The 26,618-nt window shown below is 45.0% G+C and overlaps 2 protein-coding genes across 2 annotated transcripts in view; one reads left to right on the forward strand and one right to left on the reverse strand.

Moving 5' to 3' along the window:
- The first annotated feature begins 1,896 nt into the window (after window positions 1-1,896).
- On the forward strand, window positions 1,897-18,269 carry NTAN1 (N-terminal asparagine amidase). The gene is made up of 10 exons (XM_077918508.1): window positions 1,897-2,222; window positions 5,026-5,128; window positions 5,214-5,279; window positions 5,789-5,897; window positions 6,803-6,876; window positions 11,670-11,723; window positions 12,850-12,903; window positions 14,705-14,802; window positions 15,781-15,894; window positions 16,924-18,269. The coding sequence occupies exons 1-10, from the start codon at window positions 2,142-2,144 to the stop codon at window positions 17,101-17,103; spliced, it is 933 nt and encodes a 310-aa protein (XP_077774634.1). The 5' UTR covers window positions 1,897-2,141; the 3' UTR covers window positions 17,104-18,269.
- Window positions 18,146-26,618, reverse strand: part of PDXDC1 (pyridoxal dependent decarboxylase domain containing 1) — a 35,744-nt gene continuing 27,271 nt past the window's right edge. The window contains exons 16-23 of the mRNA XM_077918507.1: window positions 26,126-26,231; window positions 25,245-25,416; window positions 24,412-24,518; window positions 23,896-24,017; window positions 22,537-22,629; window positions 22,334-22,430; window positions 21,287-21,391; window positions 18,146-20,566 (exon numbers count right to left, since the gene is read on the reverse strand). Coding sequence (XP_077774633.1) covers window positions 20,313-20,566; window positions 21,287-21,391; window positions 22,334-22,430; window positions 22,537-22,629; window positions 23,896-24,017; window positions 24,412-24,518; window positions 25,245-25,416; window positions 26,126-26,231 — 1,056 coding nt within the window. The 3' untranslated portion in view covers window positions 18,146-20,312. The remainder of the gene's footprint in view (window positions 20,567-21,286; window positions 21,392-22,333; window positions 22,431-22,536; window positions 22,630-23,895; window positions 24,018-24,411; window positions 24,519-25,244; window positions 25,417-26,125; window positions 26,232-26,618) is intronic.

The raw sequence follows: 26,618 nt of genomic DNA on the forward strand, positions 1-26,618 counted from the left end.
GCTTCGTTCCGATGCCGGGCGGCGGGAGAAGGCGTCCCCGCCCCGCCGCCCGGCTTCGGAGCTTCGTTCCGAAGCCGGGCGGCGGGGGGAGGTCCGAGGACAGTGGGGAAGACGCGCTGCGCTTCCCCGCTGTCCCGGAGATTTCCCTATGGGCTGTCGTCTTGCGAAGCAAGCCCATAGGGAAATTCGTTTTGCGAAGCGCCTCCAAAACGGAAAACCCTTTCGTCTAGCGGGTTTTCCGTCTTGCGAGGCATTCGTCTTGCGGGGTACCACTGTATATGCTCTGTGCAAAATACTGTGAACTCGTGCTTGTTTGTGAACTATCACACTCGCTCCTTCTACCAGTTCATGGATGGTAGAAATAAAGCTTTTTCTCGGAAACTATTCCTTGAGTGTCTGTTGACTCCCATCTCCCTTTCCCGGGCGCAATATTTTTCCCACCCGAGGGCAAAGCCTCCTAAGGCTACACTTACTGCTTGCCAGCTATTCCTCTTGCTCAGGGGCAGGGGTGAGTCTGAAAAGAGCCCACGGGCTGGAGAGCACAGGCACTTCTTCAAAAAACAAAACAAACAAACAAACCACAAAAGCAAGAAATGGGAGGGGCATAGCTTTTATTTATTTAATTTAAAAATATTATATATGCCACTAACTTGTATAGAAAACGTCAAAGCGGTGTAGAGCAGATATAAAGACTGCAACTGCCATAAGAAGGCAAGAAAGGTCAGTAAGGAGTTGACCAGTGACAAAAAAATTGTCCTGTTGAAAAGGCCTGTTGATGCAAGGCAGTCTTGCAAAGGATGCTTAAGGGGCAGGCTGCAGAGGCGATTCATTTGCACGCACTAGCAAATCGAGGTGCGTGAGATCCTGTGTCACTATAACAATTTTGATAAGCTATGTTGCGCCTAGCTGCTATAAATTCTTTTCTGGACTCATTGTCGTTCTCATGATGTTCTGTGTGCTTTTGTTTTGTGGAATTCAGAGTACAGTGGTACCTTGGTTTACAAACTTAATCCGTTCCGGAAGTCCGTTCTTAAACCGAAACCGTTCTTAAACCGAGGTGTGCTTTCCCTAATAAGACCTCCCGCCACTGGTGCCCTTCCACCCTTCAGATTCCATTCTTAGACCAAGGTAAAGTTCGCTAAGCGGAACACTACTTCCGGTTTTGCGGAGTTCGTAAACCAAATAGTTCGTAAACAGGGCTGTTCTTAAACCGAGGTACCACTGTATATTTTTGTATACTCTGTTGGAAGCCTCCCAGAGTGGCTGGGGCAACCCAGTCAGATGGGTGGGGTACAAATAATAAAATTGTTGTTGTTGTTGTTAGTAATATAGCATTTGGTGCTCTTGCGCAACATACCTGTATTGTAAAAGAAAGTAGTTGTGTTTTTTTATATATATATAAAAAGGACTGTGGTTCAGTTTGTAATTTAATGACACTCCCTTAGCTTTAAGGACTTGACAATTTGAGGGCTTGCTCTGAGTTCCGTCACCTGGGCTGTTCCACAGGTCAGTTTTTCCCAAATGTACAACAATCCCATTCCCCTTTTGAGAGTTTAGTCGTTACCCGTAAGCCCCTTCTTGGGTGAAGTGACCTTCGCTTTCATACCTTTGTTTTTCACTGCAAACTAATATTATCCAAATAGGAAAGCGAGATGTTATTGTTTGGTTGTTTAATTGGAAAGTGGGATATGAAATATTAAATAAACCTTAACAGTCATATGTCATATATATATATTACATGCAGCTGATGGGACTGTGTGCATGAGCGGTTATGCACACACAAATGGCTTTTTAAAAGGTATTAGGCATGCCAGGAGAAAAAAACTCCTTTAATACAGAAAGGCATTGCTCTGCCCACTTTCGCTTCTGGCCCTGCCCACCGCTGCTATGCGGCCCCCCGAAGATTGACCTTGGAGGAAAGTGGCCCTCGGGCTGGAATAGACGCTACTCCCTCTCCCCTGACCCCCGAGGGCTCCCCCGATCCTCCTCCCACGCCGCCCCACCTTCTTCCCAATGCACCCGCGGACTACATTTCCCAGCGCCCTTTGCAGCCCGGTCTGGCCTCGCCCTCGTGGCGCGGCGCTCAGCTGAGAGTCTCCGGCAGGAAGTTCCGCGGCTCCTGCGCTGGGCGCTTCCCCGAGATGCCTTTGCTGGTCAATGGGGAGCGGGTCGACTTGTCCCAGCCCACGAGGGAGCTGATCTACACCTTCCCGGAGCTGGAGGTGAGCTGCGAGCTGGCAGCTGATTATAGGGATTATTCATTAATAGAAGAGAGAAGAAAGGGGGGCAGGGCTGAGGGTGTGAGTTGGAGGGTGCGTCCTTAGATGCAGATATTTGAAATAAAATGAAATGTCTTCCGTTTGCTCTGCTCTGGTGCTCTTCGGAGGCTGTGTCTCTGTGCACCGCTTACCTTGGAAAGTAGCGCCATTGAACTCTATGGGAGTTTTTTTAATAGAAACAACAACGCCAGTGCAATCATGTGCATGCTTACTCTGAAGTAAGCCCCATCGAGTTCAGTGGGAATGACTCTCAGGTAAGAGTGTGTGTGTGTGTGCGTGCACTTGTGCTTGTAAAGCAGCATTGTGGGGATATTTGGTCCTCCAGATGTTGATCACAGACTTGTACTTTGAAGGGACCACCAGGGTCAGCTTCCACAATCAAGTGGTCTGTTGGCCACACTTGCTGGTGATTATGGGAGTTGTAGTTCAGCAGTGCGGGATGCAGGTGGCGCTGTGGGTTAAACCACAGAGCCTAGGACTTGCGGATCAGAAGGTCGGCGGTTCGAATCCCCACGACGGGGTGAGCTCCCGTTGCTCGGTCCCTGCTCCTGCCAACCTAGCAGTTCAAAAGCACGTCAAAGTGCAAGTAGATAAATAGGTACCGCTCTGGCGGGAAGGTAAACGGCATTTCCGTGTGCTGATCTAGTTCGCCAGAAGCGGCTTAGTCCTGCTGGCCACATGACCCGGAAGCTGTCTGCGGACAAACGCCGGCTCCCTTGGCCAATAAAGCGAGATGAGCGCCGCAACCCCAGAGTCGGTCACGACTGGACCTAATGGACAGGGGTCCCTTTAGCTTTAGTTCAGCAGCATCTGGAAAGCTATATGTTTTTACACCAACCCCTGGTGTAGAAAAGGATTACAGCCTTACTTTTGAGCAAATATGCACTGAGACACAGGTGTTTGGAACGCAATGCCAGGGTGCATGGATGCTCCCAAAAGGTGGTGTCTTCTAGCTTAAATACAGAGCCAGTGCAGTACAGTGGTTATAGGGCTAGGGTCTGGGAGAACAGGGTTCAGTTCCCCACTCAGCCACGAAGCTCGCTGGTCATCCTTACCTCCCAGGGTTGTTGTGGGGATTAAACAATGAGGGGAAGAACCATGTATGTGCCATGGAGAAAAAAGTAGGCTATAAATACAATCAGTCAAATATGCTGCACATTTAAGCGGCCATTGTTTTGGTGTTAATGGTGTTAATGACTTGAGAGCTTGTGACTTTCAATTTATTTTGAATGTCCTGATGTAAGGTAATTCTCAACTTCTATTTTGCATGGGCTGCTTTCAGGCTTTTCTCCACTGGCCTGCCCTTTTTTAAAAAAATGCAACCAAATTTCCCCACCCCTGCTCTTTTTGCAGATGTTCTTTTCATGCCCTTCTTGTGTCTTCCTCAAACCTTCGCTGATTTTCTCCCCTGCTCCCTGAAATACTTGAGAAACAGGTTCTTTCCCCCCCCCCATATACTTAATGGGGACGGCCCACCTTTTGGGGGCCAGACTGGAATTTTGGAATGTCTTTTATATATCGCTTACTTGTCACTTTCATATTCCTCCAAAGCACTCAAGATGGCATTCATGGTTTTATCCTCACAGCAGCCATATGAGGTAGGTTAGACTTGAGATGCAGTGACTGGCCCCACGTCACCTAGAGAGCTCCATGGCTGAGTGGGGATTCAAATCTTGGTATCCCAGGTTCCAGTCTGATGTTCCAACCACTAAACCACAAAATGGCTACTGTATGTGTGCGTTTGTGAAAGAGGAGAGAGATCACAAAATGGCTGCCACATCTAAAATACGGTGTGGGCTTGTTTTCCCTGTCAGTGGGGGAGAATGCACCCACATCAGCCAACCTCTTACAGAGAGCATTTTGTACCTCTGCTCCATTTGGAATGGAAGAGGATGTTCAATGTTGGTTCAATTCATGATTGGGAAGGTTCCCAATGTGGGAGAGGCCAAGCTAGGGCAAACAGGAACTGGGCAGGAAAACCAAAGGTCTCTTTGTGAACTGTGGATTTTTTTGAGGGGATATTGACTGAGATCTTTCTTGGCCACCATAAGAGGTACTGGTGGCAACATTGGCACCTGCAGGCAGCATGTCTGTGACCCCTGTTTTGGAATTTATTGCAAGCAACCACTCCACAGAGGAAAATTCAGCCCATGCCTGGTTGTCGCCATCTTTGCCCATAGGATGAAGTGGCTGGCTTTTGACGTGTCCTCACAAAATGGCCCAATATTGGTACATCACCGTGGGCTGAACTCTCCCCTCCCCCACCCCATGTTTGTTACACCCTGGTGTGTTTATGGGAATAAATCCCCTAAGCAGTTCCAAGTGATTTGTAATTTGGCCCGGAAGATTTGCTTTGACAGCTGGATAGCTCCATTAGTTAGAGCTTGGTGCTGATAACACCAAGGCTGCAGGTTCGATCCCTGTAAGTGACAGCTGCATATTCCTGTATAACAGGGGTTTGGACCAGATGCTCCTCAGGGCCCCTTCCAACTCTTAAGGAAAGCTCTTGGGTTTTCGTTTACTGATTTAGGTGTCAGAAATCATTTATTTATTTATTTGTAGACCACCTCGTCCCAAAATAATGCTTCTGAGTGTTTTGCAAAAGTATAAAAAAGCAGTTAACACAAAAAATTAACTACGAACATCCATAATTGCAGCACACAGTCAAACGTTGAGGGCTTCTGATCTCAGAACGATTGTGCTAGCTGGGAACCTAAATACGACTTTGTTTCCCCATTTTCTACAGGAACAAGCCAAAATCTTAAGAGGTCAGCCTGCTCAATCAGTGGGCCCCAAAGGACTTCTCTATGTCCAGCAGAGAGAATTTGCAGTCACCACTCCTAAGGATGGTAGGTTGGCGCGAAGGAAGTTCCATCCAAAAGTTAAGAAAAAGCCGCCAGGACCTCACTTTTCCTTCTCCTCCTTTTTCCTCAGCTTCTGTCTCTATTCTCGGATCAGATGATGCAACCACCTGCCATTTGGTGGTCCTTAGACACACAGGTATGTCATTGGGCTCTGGGTTCCTTGCTGCTTTTGAACTATGCCCCTGGATTTCGATGCCTCTGATTTATAGGGTTTTTCAGCCAGTACAACAGGTTTTGGCTGATGACATCCAAGTATCTGGGAAGGCAAGAAGCATTTTAAGAGTTGAGGGACATGCTTAACCAAGTATAAACTCTGGGGTGTGGCCCAGGGAGGGCTTTGAGCTCCAGATAAGCTTGGAGCGCTACATATCTGTTGCGCCAGAAGCAGTTTAGTCATGCTGGCCACATGACCTGGAAAGCTGTCTGTGGACAAGCACCAGCTCCCTCGGCCTGAAAGCGAGATGAGCGCTGCAACCCCATAGTCACCTTTGACTGGACTTAACCGTCCAGGGGTCCTTTACCTTTTTATCTTTTAAAGTAATACAGGTACCTTGAACCTGATAACGTACAGGCAGCAATTGCTGACTGTAGTTGCCATTGTCCGGAACATGCAAACCATCCATATTGTATTTTTGTTTCCCTCAGGCAGCGGGGCTATCTGTTTGACTCACTGCGATGGATCGGATACGGAGACAGAAGTTTTGTTAATCACAAATGCAGTGAAAGTGCTTTCTCCTAACACGGAATGTGGAAGGTCAGCTTTTCTCTTTAACTGTTGGTGGCCGTCAAGCAAACTGGAAAAGGGCAGATGATCAACTAACAGTTAATTTACTTAATATGGATATTTTATTTATATTTAATACCCCAACCTTTTTCTCCAAGGCGCTAAAGTGATACATGGGTCTCCCCCACTTCCTCATTTAATCCCCACAACAACCCTGTGAGGTAGGTTAGGCTGAGAGGCCATGACTGGCGCAAGGTCACCCACTGAGCTTCATGGCCAAGTGGGCATTTGAACCCTCGTCTAGCCACTGTAACCACTAGGCCATACTGCCCCTCCAAACTCTTCAGATATGTATGCCTTTTTGACAGTGTTTAAGGAAATCTAAGATGAAATAAACTGTGATAAGTTTGTTACCACTCAACAATAAGTGGGGAGGGGACGGACAGACAGATGACAGAAACCTGTAATAATTTATTTTACATTCCCAGTGTGATGTAGTGGTTAAGAGCGATAGACTCGTAATCTGGGGAACCGGGTTCGCGTCTCTGCTCCTCCACATGCAGCTGCTGGGTGAACTTGGGCTAGTCACACTTCTCTGAAGTCTCTCAGCCCCACTCACCTCACAGAGAGTTTGTTGTGGGGGAGGAAGGGAAAGGAGAATGTTAGCTGCTTTGAGACTCCTTCGGGTAGTGATAAAGCGGGATATCATATCCAAACTCCTCCTCTTCTTCTTCTTCTTCTTCTTCTTCTTCCTCCTCCTCCTCCTCCTCCTCCTCCTCCTCCTATTATATCAATTCACCACAATCAAGATAAGAGTAAAAGTGAATAAATAAAGCGCTTGATAAATTTCAGTGGATCCCACTCAACTAAGGCTTTAGTCGATTAATCTGCCGGTGATAACAGGTTATATCTCCAACTTCCGTCCTTGTTGTTAGGTTGGAAGTACACCTGATTGGAGGATTCAGCGATGACAGGCACTTATCCCAGCGACTTACCAATCAGCTCCTGAGTAAGTTTGCATTCCTACTCCCTCTGTCAAAGTTTAGAATTCCGACTGGGTGCAGGTAAAGCTTGCAGAGCTTGTGAGAGGTTTACGCTGTTGGGGATAGCATGGGCTCACACCAAATCCTGCATGTAGGTCCTCCATGGGGAGGGACAAAGAGGAATGAATGGCACTTAAGCCCTGCCCACTGGGAATGCTGCTCAACCTCTGCTGTGCCACAGTGACTGGATTCAGACATTGCATCAAGCGGTGGAAGGACGTTTAAGTGTGGCCTGGCGTGATGGCTGAGCTGGCAAACCACGGTTTCTGATGAGTTGGCAAACTAGAATCTGACAGCACAGTTTCCAGGGGGTTGGCAAACCATGGTTTGGGGCCTTTTTATTTTTGCTACAGTGGTTTGGCATGATGCCCGAGTAGACACCTTAGAGCAGCCTTTCTCAACCATGGGCTCCCAGGTGATCTTGAACGACAACTCCATCATCCCTGATCACTGACCATGCTGGCTAGACCAGCAATATCTGGGGACTCAAGGTTGAGAAGGACTGCCCTAGAGTTATGAGCCTTATGAGAGTTACGAGCCAGCTTGATATGGCTCTGAGGCCACAGCAATTCCCATTTCAATCAAGGTTTAAGCCAGGGGTCAGCAAACTTTTTCACTGTCCCTCAGACCATGTGGTGGGCTGGACTATATTTTTTTGGGGGGGGGGGATGAATGAATTCCTATACCCCACAAATAACCCAGAGATGCATTTTGAATAAAAGCACACATTCTACTCATGTAAAAACACACTGATTCCCATACCGTCCGCAGGCGAATGGGCCGGATCCAGCCCCCAGGCCTTAGTTTGCCTACCCATGGTTTTTTGTTTTTTTTTAAATAAATTTTTATTCATATTTGCACATATATACAGAAAAAACATAAACAAAAAATCCACCACATACCTTATACAAATTATATCCACTTCACAAATCATAGATAAAATACATAACTGAGTTAATCTCAACTGAACCTTGGACTTCCCTCCACTCCTTTGGTAAGTATCGAATAAATTATATAATCACGTACTTTTTAACTCTTTTACATAAGCCTTTCCCGCTGTTAGAGTTATTTCAACCCCGCCAGTGTCACCTGAGATTTAGATTCCATATACATTAAATATTTCTTCCAATTATCATGAAATTTCTGTTCGTCTTGGTCCCTTAATCTTCCTGATATTCTATCAAGCTCCGCATAATTTATCATTTTAACCTGCCAGTCACTTATATTGGGTATTACTTCTAATTTCCAATTTTGTGCTAACATACCGTATTTTTCGCTCTATAACACGCACCAGACCATAACACGCACGTAGTTTTTAGAGGAGGAAAACAAGAAAAAAATATTCTAAACAAAACAGTGGATGTATGATTTTTGTGGTTCATGCTGTGGCCACAGACATGTGATCTGACGGTGAGTTTGGGGTAGCCCAATGCAAAAATCCTGAGGATCCATGTGGATCCATGCTAAAGTCGCCCTAAAGTCGCAGGGGCGCTGGGGGAGTGAACAGGAAGCAGGAGGCGGAGAACAATCCCTCTCACACACAGACACACACACACACACAGAGTATCAATCCTAAAGTCGCAGGAGAGGCAGGGGCGCTGGGAGTGGGAAGCAAGAGAAGGAGAACGATCCCCCCCCCCTCTCTCTCTCACACACACACACAGTATCAATCCTAAAGTCTCAGGAGAGCGCAGGGGCGCTGGGAGAGTGAAGGGGAAGCAAGAGGAGAACGATGCCTCACACACACACAGACACACACACACACACACACACAGTATCAATCCTAAAGTCGCAGGAGAGCGCAGGGGCGCTGGGAGTGGGAAGCAAGAGAAGGAGAACGATCCCCCCCCTCTCTCTCTCTCTCTCACACACACAGTATCAATCCTAAAGTCGCAGGAGAGCGCAGGGGCGCTGGGAGAGTGAAGGGGAAGCAAGAGGAGAACGATGCCTCACAGACACACACACACACACACACACACACACACACACAGAGTATCAATCCTAAAGTCGCAGGAGAGGCAGGGGCGCTGGGAGTGGGAAGCAAGAGAAGGAGAACGATCCCCCCCCCTCTCTCTCACACACACAGTATCAATCCTAAAGTCGCAGGAGAGCGCAGGGGCGCTGGGAGAGTGAAGGGGAAGCAAGAGGAGAACGATGCCTCACACACACACAGACACACACACACACACAGAGTATCAATCCTAAAGTCGCAGGGGCGCTGGAAGTAGCAGGGGCGCTGGGAGAGTGAAGGGGAAGCAAGAGAAGGAGAACGATGCCTGACACAGACACACACACAGACACACACACACACACAGAGTATCAATCCTAAAGTCGCAGGGGCGCTGGAAGTAGCAGGGGCGCTGGGAGAGTGAAGGGGAAGCAAAAGAAGGAGAACGATGCCTCACACACAGAGAGACACACAGAGTATCACTCCTAAAGTCGCAGGAGAGCGCTGGGGCGCTGTGAGAGTGAACAGGAAGGAGGAGGAGGAGAATGATAGCTCAAGCACACACACACACACACACACACACACACACACACACAGCCCCTACAGTGGCTGATCCAAAATCGGACAGCAAAAAACTGCAGGCAGGGACACGGGGTTGTTTTAAAGCAACCAGCCCCGATCTGCTTCTCTCCCTCCTCCCGGCTAGGCTGGCTGAAAAGCTTTGCTGCTACTTAGCAGCTCAGTGGAGAAGAGAGAGGGACATAGAGCACGGGGTTGTTTTAAAGCAACCAACCCCGCTCTGCTTCTCTCCCTCCTGCCCGGCTCGGCTCGCTGACAGGAGCCGCTTACACCCGCTTTGCAGTTTCAAAGAGAGCCACGGACTGCTCACAACTGCAGCGGATTCCCCTGCCATCTGTAGGCATTCGCTCCATAACACGCACAGACATTTCCCCTTACTTTCCAGGAGGAAAAAACTGCGTGTTATAAAGCGAAAAATACGGTAATTCTTGCAGCTGTCGTAGCATATAGAAACAAGGTGTTATCTTCTTTTTTAATTTCTTTACCGACCATTCCTAACAAAAAAGCTTCTGGCTTTTTGGGAAATGTATATTTCAAGATTTTTTAAAGTTCATTATAAACCAATTCCCAAAAGCCTCTCACTTTGCAACACGACCACCACATATGGTAGAGGTCACCTTCTACCTCTCTACATTTCCAGCATCTTTTATCCTTCAACTTATAAATCTTCGCTAATTTCACTGGTGTGTGATACCACCTGTAGATCATTTTCCACAGGTTTTCCTTTAATGCCGGGCATGCCGTAAATCTCATATTCCTGTTCCATAGTTCCAACCACCTCTCAAAATCAATGTTATATCCAATGTCTATCGCCCACTTAATCATGGCCTCCTTCACCTCCTCATCTTTTGTATACCACTCCAGCAAAATATCATACATCCTTGACAGTGTTTTGTTCTTACCTTCTATAACTTCTACATTAAATTTAGATTTTTTATCTTCAAATCCTATTTTCTTTTTGTCCTCTTTTAGCAGGTCATTTACTTGGTGGTATTGCAACCACCCTGTAAATAAATTTTTGATCTCTTCATATGGTCTAAGTTTAATCCCTTGATCTGTCTTCCAAGTTAGTTCTTCATAGGTGGCATTCTTCCCTTCCATGTTTATTTTTTTTATAGTTAACACCTCTATTGGTGAGATCCACCAAGGTGTCTTCCTTTCCAATATATTTTTATTTCTTTCCCATACTTGGAATAGTGGTCCCCTAAAAATATGATTTAGAAAGCCTCTATGAACTTTCACCTTTTCGTACCACAGGTACGAGTGCCACCCGTACCTGTTATCGAAACCTTCCAAGTCCAAGATGTCCCTATTTTCCAATCTTATCCAATCCTTCAGCCACAATAAGCACGCCGCTTCATAATATAAACATAGATCTGGTAGAGAGAATCCCCCTCTTTCTTTTTTGTCCACCAATATTTTCATTTTTATTCGTGGTCTTTTGCCTTGCCAGATGTATTTCACTAAGGCCCTTTTGCCACTCTTTACACTGCTTCAGACCTTTTAGTACCAGAATGGTTTGGAACAGAAATAACATTCTGGGGAGAACGTTCATTTTGATAACCGCTATCCTCCCCAGAAAAGATAACCTCAATCTCTCCCAGATTTCAAGATCTTTTTTAATATTCTTCCAAGTGACTTCATAATTATCCTTATATAGGTTAATATTTTTCACTGATATCCACACTCCAAGGTATTTCACTTTCTTTGCTGTCATAATTCCCATCTTTTGTTCTAGTTCTACAATATCTTCCTTAGTTAGATTTTTAGTCAACATTTTAGTCTTATTTTTATTAATCTTGAGGCCGCCTACCCATGGTTTAAGCTCTGTTTGCACCAATTCCCAGAGTCTCCTTGTAAGATGGATTGATTGTTAAACCACTCTGGGAATTGTAGCCCTGTGAGGGAATAGGGGTCTCCTAACAATTCTTGGCACCCTTAACAAGCTATAGTTCCCAGAGTCCTTTGGGGAAACCATGACTGCTTAAAGTAGAACGAATTGGTTATTAGCATGGCTTGGAGTCAGCCAGCTCCCACTCAGGATACCTGCTGAAATTAATAGGCACCTGTCATGTCCATTAATTTCAGTGGGTCTACTTTGCGTGGGGCTAATGTAGGATTTTTATCCAATGTTGCCTTTTTTCTTTTTTAAAAAAGAACTCTTTCTATGTAGCCTGGAAATATCTCCTTCTGTTGGGCAGGTCTCACACTTTCCCCTCTTGTTATTCCTAGGAGCGTTTGACCGTTTGCAGGATAATGTCCATTTAGTGACCTTCTGCGTGACAGGTAACTGTTTCCAATGGGCGACTTTCCTCTGCTCCCCATCTTCTCAGCTACCTGGCCTAAGCTGTTCTTGCCACATCAGCACCGTACGTTGAAAGCACAGTGATGCCCCTTTTAAACAGTTGTGTCTTCCCCCAAAGAAACCTGGGAAATGTAGTTTGCTAAGGGTGCTGAGTTGTTGGGAGACCCTTATTCCCCTCACAGAGCTACAGAGTTCCCTAGGAAGAGCAATCAATTGATTTTTTGATTGATTGAAAAACCACTCTGGCAATTGTAGCTCTGTGAGAGAATAAGGTTTTCCTAACTCTTGGCACCCTTAGCAAACTTCAGTTCCCAGGATCCTTTGGGAAAAGCTGTTCCTGCTAAAGCAGTACTGTAAAGGTAAAGGTAAAGGGACCCCTGACCATTAGGTCCAGTCGTGGCCGACTCTGGGGTTGCGGCGCTCATCTCGCTTTATTGGCCAAGGGAGCTGGCGTACAGCTTCCGGGTCATGTGGCCAGCATGACTAAGCCGCTTCTGGCGAACCAGAGCAGCACACGGAAATGCCATTTACCTTCCTGCCGGAGTGGTACCTATTTATCTACTTGCACTTTGACGTGCTTTTGAACTGCTAGGTTGGCAGGAGAAGGGACCGAGCAACGGGAGCTCACCCTGTCGTGGGGATTCGAACCACCGACCTTCTGATCGGCAAGTCCTGTGGTTTACCCCACAGCGCCACCCGCGTCCCTAAGGTAAAGGTAAAGGGACCCCTGACCATTTTGGGTCCAGTCGTGACCGACTCTGTATGGTATGCATATGGCAACTATAGCCATATGTCACAATGCATGCTGATGTCAGATCCCAGTCCTTGTTCTGGAGAAGGATATCTGCATTGTATTTTTGTGTTTCTTTGACTTTTAGGTCGCCTTGCGGGGAGACTATCCTTAAAAGTAGCATCTCCCAACCCCAGACTGATGTCCCAAATTTGAATGAATATTTGATGAGTCCTATATTTGTGTATACCTGGCAGGGACTTGTATCTCAGTTTCTTCCCAAGCTTGATGTTGATTTTTTTAAAAACGTGTCCTCTTCCATGGAAGAATTAGTTATATCTTTCCTTCCCTCTCTCCTTCTCTCTTTCAAATAACAGAATTAAATGACCGGCAAGAGAAAGGCAAACATTTGCCATTCATTTATGGAATTGGTGAGTAATGTTCACATTTGGTGTCAATTCATCAAGCTAGCTACAAATGATGCAGGTGGTTTAATGAGAGGTTCAGACACTCTGCCTTTTGGGTTTGGTTTTGGTTTTTTTGCTAAAGGAGAAGATCCTATTCTGGTAGGTATATTGTCTGCTTTCACCAGATCAGAAATTTAAACTTTTCCTGGACTTCTAATTTTATGCCAAGTTCAGATGTTTTGTAAAACCATGGTTTCCTTCTGTATCAATAAGGCTGCCCAACCCATGGTTCTTCCATGCATTTTCCTCTGCTCTCTTAGGTGCCAGAGAAGTAGGAGATACAAAACATTTGCCTTTAAACTAACAGCCCTACATATAATGCATTGCAGTAATCTAACCTAGAGGTTACCAGAGCATAGATGACAGGTGTTAGGCTATCTTTGTCCAGATTGGGGCGCAACTGGGCTACCAGCCAAAGCTGATAGAAGGCACTCAGCATTGCTGAGGCCACCTGAGCTTCAAGCAATAGCAAAGGATCCAAGAGTACCCCTAAGAGGTGTATCCACTCCTTCAGAGGGAGTGTAACCCCAACAAGAGCAGGCAACCTCCCAGCCATCCAGTCTAGGGAACCACCCACTAACAGTGCCTCAGTCTTAACTGGATTGAGCTTCAGTTTGCTGGCTCTCATCCAGTTTGTTACCAAGGCAAGTCCAGCACTTCCACTGCCTCACCTGCAGATGTAAAGGAGAAGTAGAGCTGAGTGTCATCAGCTTATCGCTGACAGTGGACTCCGAACCTTTGAGTAACAATGCTCAGTGGTTTCATGGAGATGTTCAACAGCACAGGGAAGAAAACTGAACCCAGATGAACCCCACATTGAAGGCTCCATAGGGCCAAACCAGTCCATCCAAGTAGAATTGGAACCACCACAAAGCAGTGCCCTACCCACCCCTAACTTGGACAACCGCTCCAGAATGATTTCATGGTCGATGGTATTGAAAGCTACTGAGAGGTTGAGGAGAATTAACAGGGACACATTTCCCCTATCTGTCTCCTGGCAGATATCATCATACAGGCTGACCAAAGCGGTTTCTTTGCCCAAACAGGGCTTAAACTTTGATTGAAATGGATCTAGAACAGCCTTTCTCAACCTGTGGGTCCCCAGGTGTTGAACTGCAACTCCCATCACCCCTAGCTAGCAAGGCCAGAGCTCGGGGATGATGGGAGTTGTAGTCCAACAACATCTGGGGACCCACAGGTTGAGAACCGCTGATCTAGAAGGTAAAGTTCCTCTTAAAGTATACCCATTGAAATTAAAAGACATAAGCTACTAGGGTCTATTACTTTCAGTGGAACTACTCTGAGCATGATTGCAATGGGATACAGAATCATATGAGTTCACAGGTACTTAAAATATCTAGTCAAACCCACAACTGATGCACAAGATCAATGGTGTATTGCATCCCTGCCAGGCAACCTCTAATGAAAGCTCTAATCAAGGATCACCCACCACTTTCCAAGGCCACCTGTTCCACAGCTGAGCAGTGTACCATTAGGAAGCTGATGCTAATGTTTAATCAATTATTCAATTATTCAACTATTTGGTTACTTGATTGTTGTTAGCCGCCCTGAGCCCAGCTTCGGCTGGGGAGGGCGGGATATAAATAAAATTTATTATTATTATTATTATAATCTGGATCTCATTTCATGTAATTTTAACTTGTGGGCTTTAGCTCCATCCTAAGAGTTTGGAGCAACAGGGAGCAAATTTGCCCCTGCCCTCTGTGTGACAGCCTTTCCATGTGATCCGATGTTGCTTTTCCAGCTGCGAATGTTAAAACGGGAGAGATTTTCCATGCAACGTTTCCAGACAAGGGGCCCGATGTGGATCTGCGGTCTGCCAGTATCTTAACGGGAGCCAAGGTAAGAAGACACGTGTTTTAGTTTTCGGGAGATGAGAAAATGTAATTGTGAGACGTAACTTCTTGTGGCATTTGCCTGCCTTGCGTCACAGGCGTTTCTGACGCCGGTGCTCAGTTTGCAGTACAGACTGTAGGAGTTTTAAATCAGAATCCCAAACACCATTAATTCATTACAGTGGATGCTCGGGTTGCGAACGTGATCCGTGCAGGAGGCATGTTCGCAACCCACAGCACCGCGTCTGTGCATGTGCGGGTTGCGATTCGGCGCTTCTGCGCATGCATAAAGCGCGACTGCCGAAACCCAGAAGTAACCCGTTCCAGTACTTCCTTGTTTTTTTTTTTTATATAATAATTTTTATTGATTTTACAACATAAACATAGACATAAACATAAACAAAATACAAACAAACAAAACACGACTTCCCCATACCTCTCCTTCACTGCATTCTTATTTTAAAATCCTTTTTTTTCTAGCAATCCATCATTCAATTTTGTGTTTAATTCCCTTTAAGAATTTTCTTAATTTCAATTTTAACAGCTGTAATTCTCTAGATCATATCCCTCGACATCTCAACATTCCACAATTTTACAACAATTTTTAAGATAAACTTTAAATTTTTTCCAGTCCTCCTCCACTGTCTCTCTCCTCTGGTCACGAATTCTGCCGGTCATCTCTGCCAGTCCCATAAATTCAATCACCTTGGTCTGCCATTCTTCCAGAGTAGGTAGTTCTTTAGTCTTCCAATACTTTGCCAGAAGAATTCTTGCTGCTGTGGTTGCACCAGTACTTCCTTGTTTTGGTGGGTCCATAACCCAAAAAAACCACAACCTGAATCCAAGGTAATTTTAGCATGGGCAAACACAGGAATTATGTGTGTGTGCACGCATGTGCAAAGCCTCCAGATAAATACATACATGACTCCTGCTGCCTTTTCATTTTGGGGCATTAACACGCTGTTCTGAAATTGCTGTTTTGTAGATGGTTAACGTTTATGACTCGAGAAAGGAGCAACTCTGCATTGGCCCTTACTTTTGGATGCCTTTCCCCCATGTGGATTTCTGGCTAGCCCAGGATGATCAACACATCTTGCAGGTAACTGGTCCTCATGAACAAGATGGTGGCGGGATCCCAACGAAATGCTCATAGAAACTCGGGGTGCTTTCGTTTCTGAAGATTAAGCAGTTTCACGCCCCTTATTTGTTAAATGTATTTACCACCTTTCCTCCTGGGAAAGATGGCAAATGGCTTTATGTGAGGTTGTCCCCTCCCTTTCAAAAACAGAACGAAAGAAACAAAATACTGCATTTGTTACCCAAAGGTCTCCCAAGTGAGACCTTTATATTTATATTAATATATTATAACATAAAAACAAAACAACAGCTGCAGGAAGCTCTGAGAGCGCAGCAAAAACAAAACATGATCTCAGTCTAGACTCTAGAAAGAGGCCTGAGGGGAAAGGCAAGGACAGAAAGTGGTTGGCAAAGGTGCCAGGCAGGCCTTGCTGGGGACAACATTCCTCAGATGGGGAGCCACAACTGAAAAGGCCCTCTCTTGTCACTTTTCTGAATATCTGGAGAAAGGCCTTAGAAGTTCTGGGTAGGTTTATAATCAGGAGAGGTGCTTCAGAGTATATTGGGGTATAAGCTGTAAGCTTTATAGGTGAAAACCTATAGGAATTTAATAATAATGAATAAAACTACTACTTTGAATTGGGCTCAGAAAGCATACAGCCACTGTAGCTGTAACAAAATGGGTGTTGCATGATCTGTTTGAATTAAGCCTGTCAAAAGTCAGGGAGCTGACTTTCTGTTCTAGGTGAAGCTTCTGAACCATTTTCAAAGGCATCCCCACATAAAGCACTTTACCCTGACAATGCAACAACCCTGTGTGCAAGTTAGATTAAGTGTGTGTAACTGGTCCAAGGTCACCTTGTGAGTTTCATGACCAAATGGAGATTTTGTACCTAGGTCACTCCAGCCCTAGTCTGACATTCTAACCCATGGATAGGGATCTCCAGGCCTTTCTTATGCTGATGGGATTGCCTTGGAGGTGGGGGGGGGGACGGGGGACAGGTAGAAGTAGCGACAAAGGTGTATTTTAACTCTGCAATTTGTTTTCCAGAATCTCTCGACGTCGCCTCTGGCTGAACCGCCTCACTTCGTTTCCCACATTAGAGCGACTCTGATGTACTTAAAAGAGCATCCCTTTCCAGATAAGACACTGTTTCCTAGCAGAAAACCTTGGATATACAGGAAAAACGAGAGTGGCCTATGGGAGAAGGTCTCTACCGACCAGATGTGACTTTTGAAAGAGTCCGAGTGAGACTCCGAAGGTGTGAATTGTGCCAAAGGAGGAACAGCCATTCCGGATGGCAGAGACTGCACTTGACTTCAATGAATAGCCCCCCCCCCCCCCGCCTTTTGTTAAAATGAAACAAGACTGTGGAAGCCGACCCTGTTTGCACAGCGGAATAGCCTCAAAAAGTTCTCAAAGACTCAAATAATAACAAAGATACGTGAGGTTTCTATATTTTTACTGGATGAGATTCTGTCTGTGTGGGGCTCAAGGTATAAAGCAGGCCTCCCTGTCACACCACTGAGGAGGGTGCAATATCCTTCAGACATGTACATCCTTCCCAAGTTCCGGGGTGCTGTTTGGATTTGTGGGAGCTCTTGAGCCAAGAGTCCTCTGTCATGAGCCCCGAGCCACAATTGGCAGGCTTGCAGTGCTGTGTATAGCATTGTAATTCTGGGTCCAGCCCTCATTTTTTAAGTCCCACCCCCCACTTTCATGTTGGTCTGGGGCATTGCCAAAAATTAAAAGGCCAGCTTGAGCCAGTTGCCCAGTGTTTTCCCCCCTTAATAGCTTTATTTGAAACAGGTGGATTGCAGCTAGTATAGAACATCTCTGGATTATTTGTGGCAATCTCTGGAGCAGTTTGCATGCAAGGAACTCACTGCATAGCTATCTGCGGAAGGAACTGGAGTCTAAAGCAAAGTTATGGCCTTAAGGGGAAAGATCTCAAATGGATGCTCAGAAAAGCAATCTGCACTTACCCGAGGGAAGTAAATTGTACTCAGGAAAAAGGTAACATGCTTTTGCCAGTACAGTGATTGACAGGTGGCTTTACAGGAATGTGTAACTTTTGGCCCTGCAGACTCCAGCTCCCATCAACTCCAACCAGCATGGCCAGCGGTCAGGGATGATGAGAGTTGCCAATCCCATAGATATGAATGGGAAACCCTTTTTGGGGTAGCGGGAAGATAGACATGCGCCTGAGCATGAAAGTTTATTTTCCTCTTGAACTGCTTACATGTGAAAACCTTGACACAAACTCAGATACTAACAAGTTGAAGAACCTTTATTGAAGCATTTGGGAAGTATCTAAATTAGGTCTGTATCCCAGCAAAACTGCTGGCTTAACAATATAAAAACATTAAAATTTGTATTAACGATTATAACTTCAACCCATTTCTCCTCAGTGAACCCCAAGTTAATATTCATTTTACCAAATAAAATGCCAAGGAAGACGAGAATTTGTACTTTAAAAACAAAACAAAACACCCCAGTTCTTATTTAAACAAAGCAAATCTATTAAGGTTGTCTGTTTTTTAAGGATTCCCAGTTCCTTAGAATAAAGAATGAATCAACAGTACACTTAACAGTAGTCCTCATCACACACCAAGGCAATGCCCAATGCATTTTGCTCATCAAAATCCACTAGCAAAGAAAATACTTTGAAGGATATTACAAGCCTGTTGTCAGAAAAGTTTGCTTCCTTGGGCCAAGGACCAAACCAGATATTGCAACTATCATTCCCTCACACCATCTACCTTCTCCAAGCCTGACACACACAACTGACTGCTAATGTAACTTGGACCACCATGACCATAAGTTACTATCTTTCTAGCAGGGTGGGAAATTATCTGCATTTTGCCTTCAGTCTGACCTTCAGCTTATATGTACTTTCACTATGTGTTTGGTTACTTGAGTTTCAAAGCAGTTCCACTCTAGGTTCAGACAAGCAACTTCTTCCACTATGACATGGTGGACTCCTCTTGTGTTGAATGTTCATTTTCTGTGCCTGGGTGCTGCCACTGCATTATTTAGCAAGGCAAAATATAATCACTGTAATATTCCCCTTGCAAACTGCCATGCTTTCATTCAGTATCTGTGTGAGTATAGGATTAGGCTGTAGTTCATTACCAGTCATTGCAGGAGGAAGCTATTAACTCCAGGAAAGATCCTTTAGGGAAAAAGGGATCAATTCCCCCTTAAAAAACAAAACCTATGAATTTTGAAGTAATTGATCAAAGACTGGCCTGGGGATTGATCACATAAACTCTCTCCCAGGATTTTCTTACCACATGAAAAGATGCAAGTTCAATAGGAAGAGAATTAAAGCAATCACCAAAGTGAATGCATTATAACAGGGGGATGAAACAGGCTTCTGAATATTTTCTCTTTGATTAAAGAAAAAAAGTTAGCTCATTTCTTTAAATAGTGCAGCAGTGTAAATAACCTAACAATTTCTCTGGGTATTTACAATATCTAGCAAATGTAAACTACCGATCAGAACAATCCAGGATAGCAGTACAGGAAACATCACAGATATGCAACATTGTCAGCTCAAAAGTGTTTCACGAATACCTTTCGAAAGGTGTCAAAGAGACTCTGGGGGGGGGTGAGTTGCTCTAAAGCAAAACTATCCCATTGGGTTTGTCTCCTAACAGCCTGAAGCAGGAAAGTGGGGGATATCTGTTCCCAGCAGCCATGGTGAGGAATACTTCTTCAAGAGGAGTGTTGGCCTCAGACTGCGAAACTTTTGCTGCAGGTTTATCTGGTGGTGGTAGGGAATGCCCAAAGTGGTGCTCAATCACTTATATATGTACACATGAAGCAAACTTTCAGATTTTTTTTTAAAAGGCTATTCATAAAACCAAGGGAACCGTATGGAGGGGTGCCTATAGATTTACCTCTAAAAATAGGTATTTAAAAATAAGGTAGTGAGCAGTTGGTAGATTTATTAAACAGTTAGAATCTTCTTTTCTTTTTTACAAAAACACATAGCACCAAGTGCAATTGATCATTCCAACCTAAAGGGAAGTGTCTGTAGAGTGTCTTGAAAATTAAGCAGCAAATCATTCTTTAGGATGCCAGCTGGAGACAAGCTGTATCCTGCATTTGCAAACTTCAGTGGCGAGGAAACTGCTGTTTACCACCTGGGCAATGTGAACGTAAGCCGGACAGAAAGCAACAATGGCAAAGTGTACAGGAAAAACCAGGCCGATGCCCCCCGCAGAGAAGGTGAAAGAGGGAGGGGTGGGGAGAAAAGACTTCTTCCACTAAACTCTGTGCAAAAATCTCCAGTCGATCACAAGTTTAACAGTAGTCGTTACTGTACTAACTGTGGCACTGTTCACATTTTAAATGCATCATTAGGCTGCCCCTGCTGGAGAGGGAGTGCATTTTTTTTTGTACAAAGTCTTAAAATGCACAGGGTCTGGATTTTATCTTAGACTCTCTTGTTCCTCGGATGTAGTGCAGTCATTTGCCAGGGCCTTCGCCTTGTCGCCCCGGGAATCTTCAGGGCTTTCCGGGTTTGGAAGCATGCTTTCTTCTGGCTGTTTTGAATCACCTTGCCCAGCAGGGGGAGCTGCAGCAGGCCTCTGCTCTGCCCTCTCCAGATCATCGATGTGACTCACCGAGCTGGTCTCGCTGAACCCATCCGAGTTCCTCAAGGACCTTCTAAACAGCTTTTGTCCTGGGGCAAAACACACACACTCAATTTAGCACTACGCAGTCACGGCAAGGTCTGAAATGCTGCCTGCTTGTTTCCACAGTTGGGAATTTATGGATGGAAAACCAAGCCAGTTCATAAGGTTGGTTGGGCATCGGTGGTAGACATTTATTTATATATTTCATTAAAATGTTATGCTGTTCGTTTAAAAAAAAAAAAAATTCTCAAAGCGGTTTACAAAGAGTAAATAAAATTATCGGTAAAAACAACTTAAAAACATTCAGAAAAAAATAAAATAAAATCCGCAGCAAACTAAAAACAAATTGAAACAAGTTGACAAGGTGCCTGCCTGGTGTCAATAGGCAGCGAGTTCCAAAGCCTAAGTGCTGCTCCACCATAAAAGATTGATGCCTTACAAATATGGAACGAGTATTATGTGGCACCTGTCACACTGCCAGTTGCACAGATCAAAGTGATCAAGTGGGCATATAGGAGGTAAGGTGATCTTGCAGATAGATATGCCCTGGGCATATTTGTGATTCTGGGCACGTACAGCAAAAAAGAGAGAGAAAACGATGGAAGTGGGAATGGGATTCAGCGTTCCGAGCTTATAAAACATTATCCCATTTGTCCTAATGGAATGGCTTCTACTGGGACCTACTTCTAAGCAAGACACTATTGGTTCTCACCAACGGTGAAACTCTCCAGCAGCTTCTCTGAAACGCGACGGAAGGGAAGACTTACCAGGGAACCTCTGCTTTGCACGGCTTGATGTGGGAGTGGGAGGTGGGGTGTTCCCAGTGCCCTGTATTTTGGAGACGTACGTGGGCTCTGTAGATTCTAAAGAACCTGGCAAAGGGAAGAGGGTCTGGTTAGTGGCCCCTCAGATCATACCTGAAAACTAGGTTTAACGTGCCAAATTAGAGGATGGTATTTATCATCTGATCCTATTTAGCTGAACTTTATTGTACCAAAGGCACTTCTGTCTCACAACCTTCCATTTAGATTTCAACACAACAACATTCCACAGCAAACCACGATTGGAAAGCTGCTGCTGCTGCTGAGTCTTCTGAGCACAGTGGTACATTAGATGCTACTTCTGAAATATAGCATCTTCTGTGGAGCTCTTCAGCTGCTCCAAGTGAAGCTATCTGCAAACTTCTGAATGGCCCTCCCAGGCTTTTCCAGAGCCTGGGAGTTTGAGAACACTCCCAGTTCTCAATGTGGAAGGGCTGAGTCAGTTTTTCCACGTGGGGTTGAGAAGTTTTAGGAAGAGAGGGGCATATGCAAAACATCCTATGTGCTATTAGACTATGACTATAGGAAGAGTCCTTCTGAATCTGGCTTAGCGTTCATCTATTCCACCATCCTGCCTCCTACAAGGACCAATCTGATGCCACTGGAATTCCCCAAGCAGGGTACGAAGGGAATAGCCTTCTTCCTATGCTTGTTCCCCATCAAGTGGTATCCCCAAGATAGAAACTTGGAAGTTCTATTCAGTTATAACAGCTAACAAGAGCACATAACAAGAGCCAGGCTGAATCAGACCAAAGGTCCAACTAGTCCACTGTACTGCCTGTAACTGTGGCTAACCAGAAGCTTCTGGAAGAGTGTCACCAGCAGGGCATAAAGGCAGAAGCAGAGAAACCAGGACAGGAACAGCATCCATAACCATCCTCCTTCAAAACCACCACAGCCGCACATATACTTTGAAGGGCCTACTAATTCATTGCTCCCGCGAGTTGCTAACGTTGGTTCAACCCCCAAAATAATAATCAAGTTTCACCCCACCTGCTGTTAGGTTAAATGTTCTTCCCTTTGGTGAAGCGTGAAATGGAGAAAACCAGTTGAGCACAGAGCCCACTACAGGAATCTGTCGGAGCAGCCCCTGAGAAAACAAACGGGGTTGGGGAAAAGATCAGCGTGTTGCCAAGAAACAGGATGCAGCCTGGTTGCAGCTGCTGCTGGGAAATGGCTTAACTCGGGGCACTCACCTCTTCAAGGAGTCTTTCCTCATTTGCTTTCTGCAGCTGAACCTGCGCTTCCTGTATGCCTTTCCGTACAACTTCAGTCATGTTTTCCAGCAGCTGATTAGAAATTGAACAGCACACCTTATTAGCATTTCTTGTATTCCTGATCTGGTATGGTGTTGCTAGTGCATTACCTCCAATGTAGGAATACCAAGAATCATGGATGACTGCCCATATTGACTTGAGAGAGCTAGCCGAGCTTACAAAGGGTAAAAAAACAAAAACTGGTGCATGCACAGCTGTTTTGCAGGCACTAATAGGACTGGGCCTTCTTTCCCCTTCTGCCACATTCAAACAGTCAGCCTCCCTGCATTGCAGGGAGTTGGTCTAGATCAGTGTTCCCCAACCTTGGGCCTCCAGCTGTTTTTGGACTACAACTCCCATCATCCCTCGCTAGCAAGACCAGCGGTCAAGGATGATGGGAATTGTAGTCCAAAAACAGCTGGAGGCCCAAGGTTGGGGAACACTGGTCTAGATGACCCTTGGGTCCCTTCCAACTCTTAAGATTCTATGAAAGCTTCTTTAAGGTGCTTGCCACTGTTCACAGATCGATCAGCGGCCAGGTTTGCACAGCATGGCAAGCTAAGAACAAACCTTGGCTGCAGCTCGTCCTGGTTTGGATGACATGCTATGCCAATTGTTGGCTTAGCTCAGCACAGCGTAGCACTAAAAAGAGACCAGGAAGTGGTTGCATGTTACTCTCCAGCAGCAAGCTCATCAGTGTGTTAATAGTCTCTGGATTTGCTATTGATGACAGCTGGAAAGGAAGCAAGCTGTTACCAGAAGCTGTGGGGTAGTTCATTATGTCCCCCCCAAGGAAATAAAATCCATTCATTAATTACTTGCTGCCCTATAGAAAGTTAACCACCCTGGAATTAAAATGGAACTATCATGAGCTATTTAAGTGATTTATTTATTTGGATTTAAAAAAACCTGAGAAGGGAGCTGCAATGATCAATTTAATTAAGATGCTGCAGCTGGGAGGGGAGGCAATTCCTAAGCCGGTTGTTATTGCTTTGCTCATGAATCAGTTCTTAGGTGCTTAACACCTTGTGATAATCCAAATGTTAGCAATTTATGATGTGGCACATTGAATAAAGGAACACACACAGAGAGAGAGAGGGAGTTATGGAAAAGAAGTCAAGTAAGTGCCAATGTTGTGTGTGTCATTTTTGTGGTGACAGGCTAGCATAGCTTCTAGAAGGAGAATGCATTTATCATTAAGGGGCCTATTGGAAAACTAAGTGCAGGACAATGAGTATGACCAAGAAGAGGTCTGCTCATTATGCTGCCACTCTGCAGTCTTGTACGGTCAGTACATACCCTTGAATTCTCTTCAATTTCTCGGCCTGTCGCCGCAATAGTTTCAATCAGCTCAGAAACATCAAGGTCCTCAGTGACCATTCCAATATAAATACAGTTTTTCTCCCCTCCAAATTCTGGACCTGAGAAGTGGAGGAAAGAGGTAGAATGAGGTTCGCAAACACTTTAGAAATCATAAACATGCTTGTTTTAAACAGGTGTCAAACTTATTTTTAAAGAGAGGTTTTAGGACCCCTGGATTCAGGGTAAGCCACAGCCCTTCCCCATCAAAAGTGCTTCTCTCTTCCACTCTTACTCGCTTTTTGAAAATTCCAAATTCTGGAGAATTTTAAAATTTTGCGACTAGAACAATTAAAAGTGACCAAAGGAAGCTAAATATAAAAGTGCAAAATTCCTCTGTTTAGTAGAGAAACCAGTATTATTGAATTGTTACGGGGGATTACATACACACATTGATACCTAGACTTCCCCATCATTTCACTGCCCCATTGAATAGTTTCAGAAGTAGTTTATTACCTAAGGAAAACAACAGATCTGATTCCAGCTCATTTAGTTTTTTCAATAGTTCGTTGTTAATCTTCTCCACTTCTTTCTCCTGTTTGTCTTCATTCTGCCCCTCGTACCTTTCAAAACCAATTCAGATGGACTATTTATGGTAGTGGTAGAGTTTTGCAGTAAAAACTGTAAAATCCTATCTTGCTGTCCAAGAACAGTTTGCAGAAATTTTGCCTTGATTATTCATTGTACACCATGCCAACATTACTGAAAATTTTCAGTCACACCGTCATTTGTGCTTTGCGCAAATTTGCTCCAGAAGTATGCATGTAGTCTGTTTAACCTGAGCAGTCCTAAACCCTATGAGTACATTGGAAAAATAAAAAGATACTTCGAAAATACCAAAGTGGGAAACCATGATCAAATATGTTTGACGTTATGCAAATATTAAAATGGTAGTAAATGGTAACTACTCAGAGGAGGAAGAAAACATCCAGTAAAGTGGAATGGTGGCAGATTCAGCACAAAGAAAAGGAAATACTTCTTTCCACTGAATTTGCTGCTGAAAGATTTGCTGAGACAGCCACTAGCTCAGATGGCTTCAAAAGGGGGCTAGACAAATTCATGGAGGGTATGCCTCTCAATGGCTACTGGGTGAACCAATGAGCAAATCGCACAGCCAAACTCTTCTGGAAACAGGAAGAACTGGCTGCTCCTGAGCTCAGTTTGGAAGCTTGTCTAAAAAGGGGCACACATGGATCCACAGCAGCCTCACTGCTGAAGATCTATACATCTATATGCAGCCTAGAGCTCTCAAAGAGCCTTGAGGAAGTCTGTGCAGAGCAGCCACTCACCTTACCACTCCAAGGCCTGGCCAGCTGAGATCTTCAACATAGGCAAGACCTACAGTTCTTTTCACTTCCTGCTCAAACTCATCCCTGAGTTGCAGTGTGCACGTCAGCACCGGGACCTTCAGTTTAAGGCAGTCCACCAACTGGTCAACGTCTTGCACTTCAGTTCCTAAAACTGAAACGCTTGGTCGATTAGCATGTTCTATGGTAAACACAGAGGCCAGCAGTACTGTTTGGAAATGGTGTTTAACCCCACTTAAACTTTCATATATGCATAAACGTGATTCCCCTACACACTGGCGAGGGTGTGGAGACAGGATTCCTCTTAGTGGTAGCACGTATGATTATATCCACATTCTGGAAGGATTAGAAGGCGCACACTTGAATGTTTGGTACAAGACAGTATGGTGTATTGCGCTTATGGAAAAACTGACTCACAAATTAAGGCTGGAAATAGGAACAAAGCAAAAGACACCTTTGCAGGAGAATGCTGGGAATTAACTTTGCTCACAAATTCTCCAGAAAACCAAAGGACCAGTTCCAAAGGTTTATACTAACTTGTGGAACAAAAGTGTTTTACAGATACATACTGTTATAAGGTGATGTCTCAAAGCAGAGTTTTGAACACTGGCTAAGACTCAAAGTTGGGTATGACCCAAATAACATACAGGCTACAACTGATGCAAGATCACAGACGTCTGGGGCCTTCTGGAACCAGATGAGGGTAGAACAGGGCCTAACAGAGTGGGGGGCACTTAGGAGCACTCTGCCAATGCACACGGTGGTCAAGAATGGAACCCCCCTGTGAAATGGTCACTGCCTGTATATGGATTGCAACAACCCCCTTCCCCCCCAAAAAAATTTAGTCAAATGTGTCCAGTTACCTGCAGAAGTCATTAATGGGCTAAAACGCACACAAGCGCCTTCATCCTCCAGTTCTACCAAGTCAACTCCACTGGCAGGCACCAACTGAGACAACTGCTCTCCCAGCTGATGAGACAAAGCAAGATTAAAGGGGTGTTATTGATCACCCATTACTCATAACTCATTTACTCCTCCCCTTTTTCTCTCTCATCTACCTATGTAATACTCCCAGTCAGTCCCCCTTTTTTGTTCCACATTGCTTAGTTTCTGTTGTGGTTTTTGCTCAGCTCAACGAGTCTTAGCCACCTTCCCAGCCTCAGAATAGCAGGTGTGTGTGTGTGTGTGTGTGTGTGTCTTTCCAGCAACTGCAAAGCAATCCCCACCCTTTCTGCATCCCCGGAGTTATAAGGAAGGCTGGGGTAGTTTGGCTGCTGCATTGTCAAAGCAATCAGAATGCCCTGGCCATGCAGTCTGCCAGCCTTTCTTGCTCCAGAAGCAGGGAGGTGGGGGGGG

The sequence above is a fragment of the Podarcis muralis genome, chromosome 14 (assembly GCF_964188315.1).
Source record: "Podarcis muralis chromosome 14, rPodMur119.hap1.1, whole genome shotgun sequence".
Classification (NCBI taxonomy): Eukaryota; Metazoa; Chordata; class Lepidosauria; order Squamata; family Lacertidae; genus Podarcis; species Podarcis muralis.

What these genes read in the sequence shown, in the direction of transcription:
- NTAN1 (XM_077918508.1), top strand. Translation starts at nt 2,142, where the DNA reads ATGCCTTTGCTGGTCAATGGGGAGCGGGTCGACTTGTCCCAGCCCACG. An exon ending in ACACCTTCCCGGAGCTGGAG is followed by an intron (nt 2,223 to 5,025) that starts GTGAGCTGCGAG and finishes CATTTTCTACAG; the next exon opens with GAACAAGCCAAAATCTTAAG. An exon ending in GGTGGTCCTTAGACACACAG is followed by an intron (nt 5,280 to 5,788) that starts GTATGTCATTGG and finishes TGTTTCCCTCAG; the next exon opens with GCAGCGGGGCTATCTGTTTG.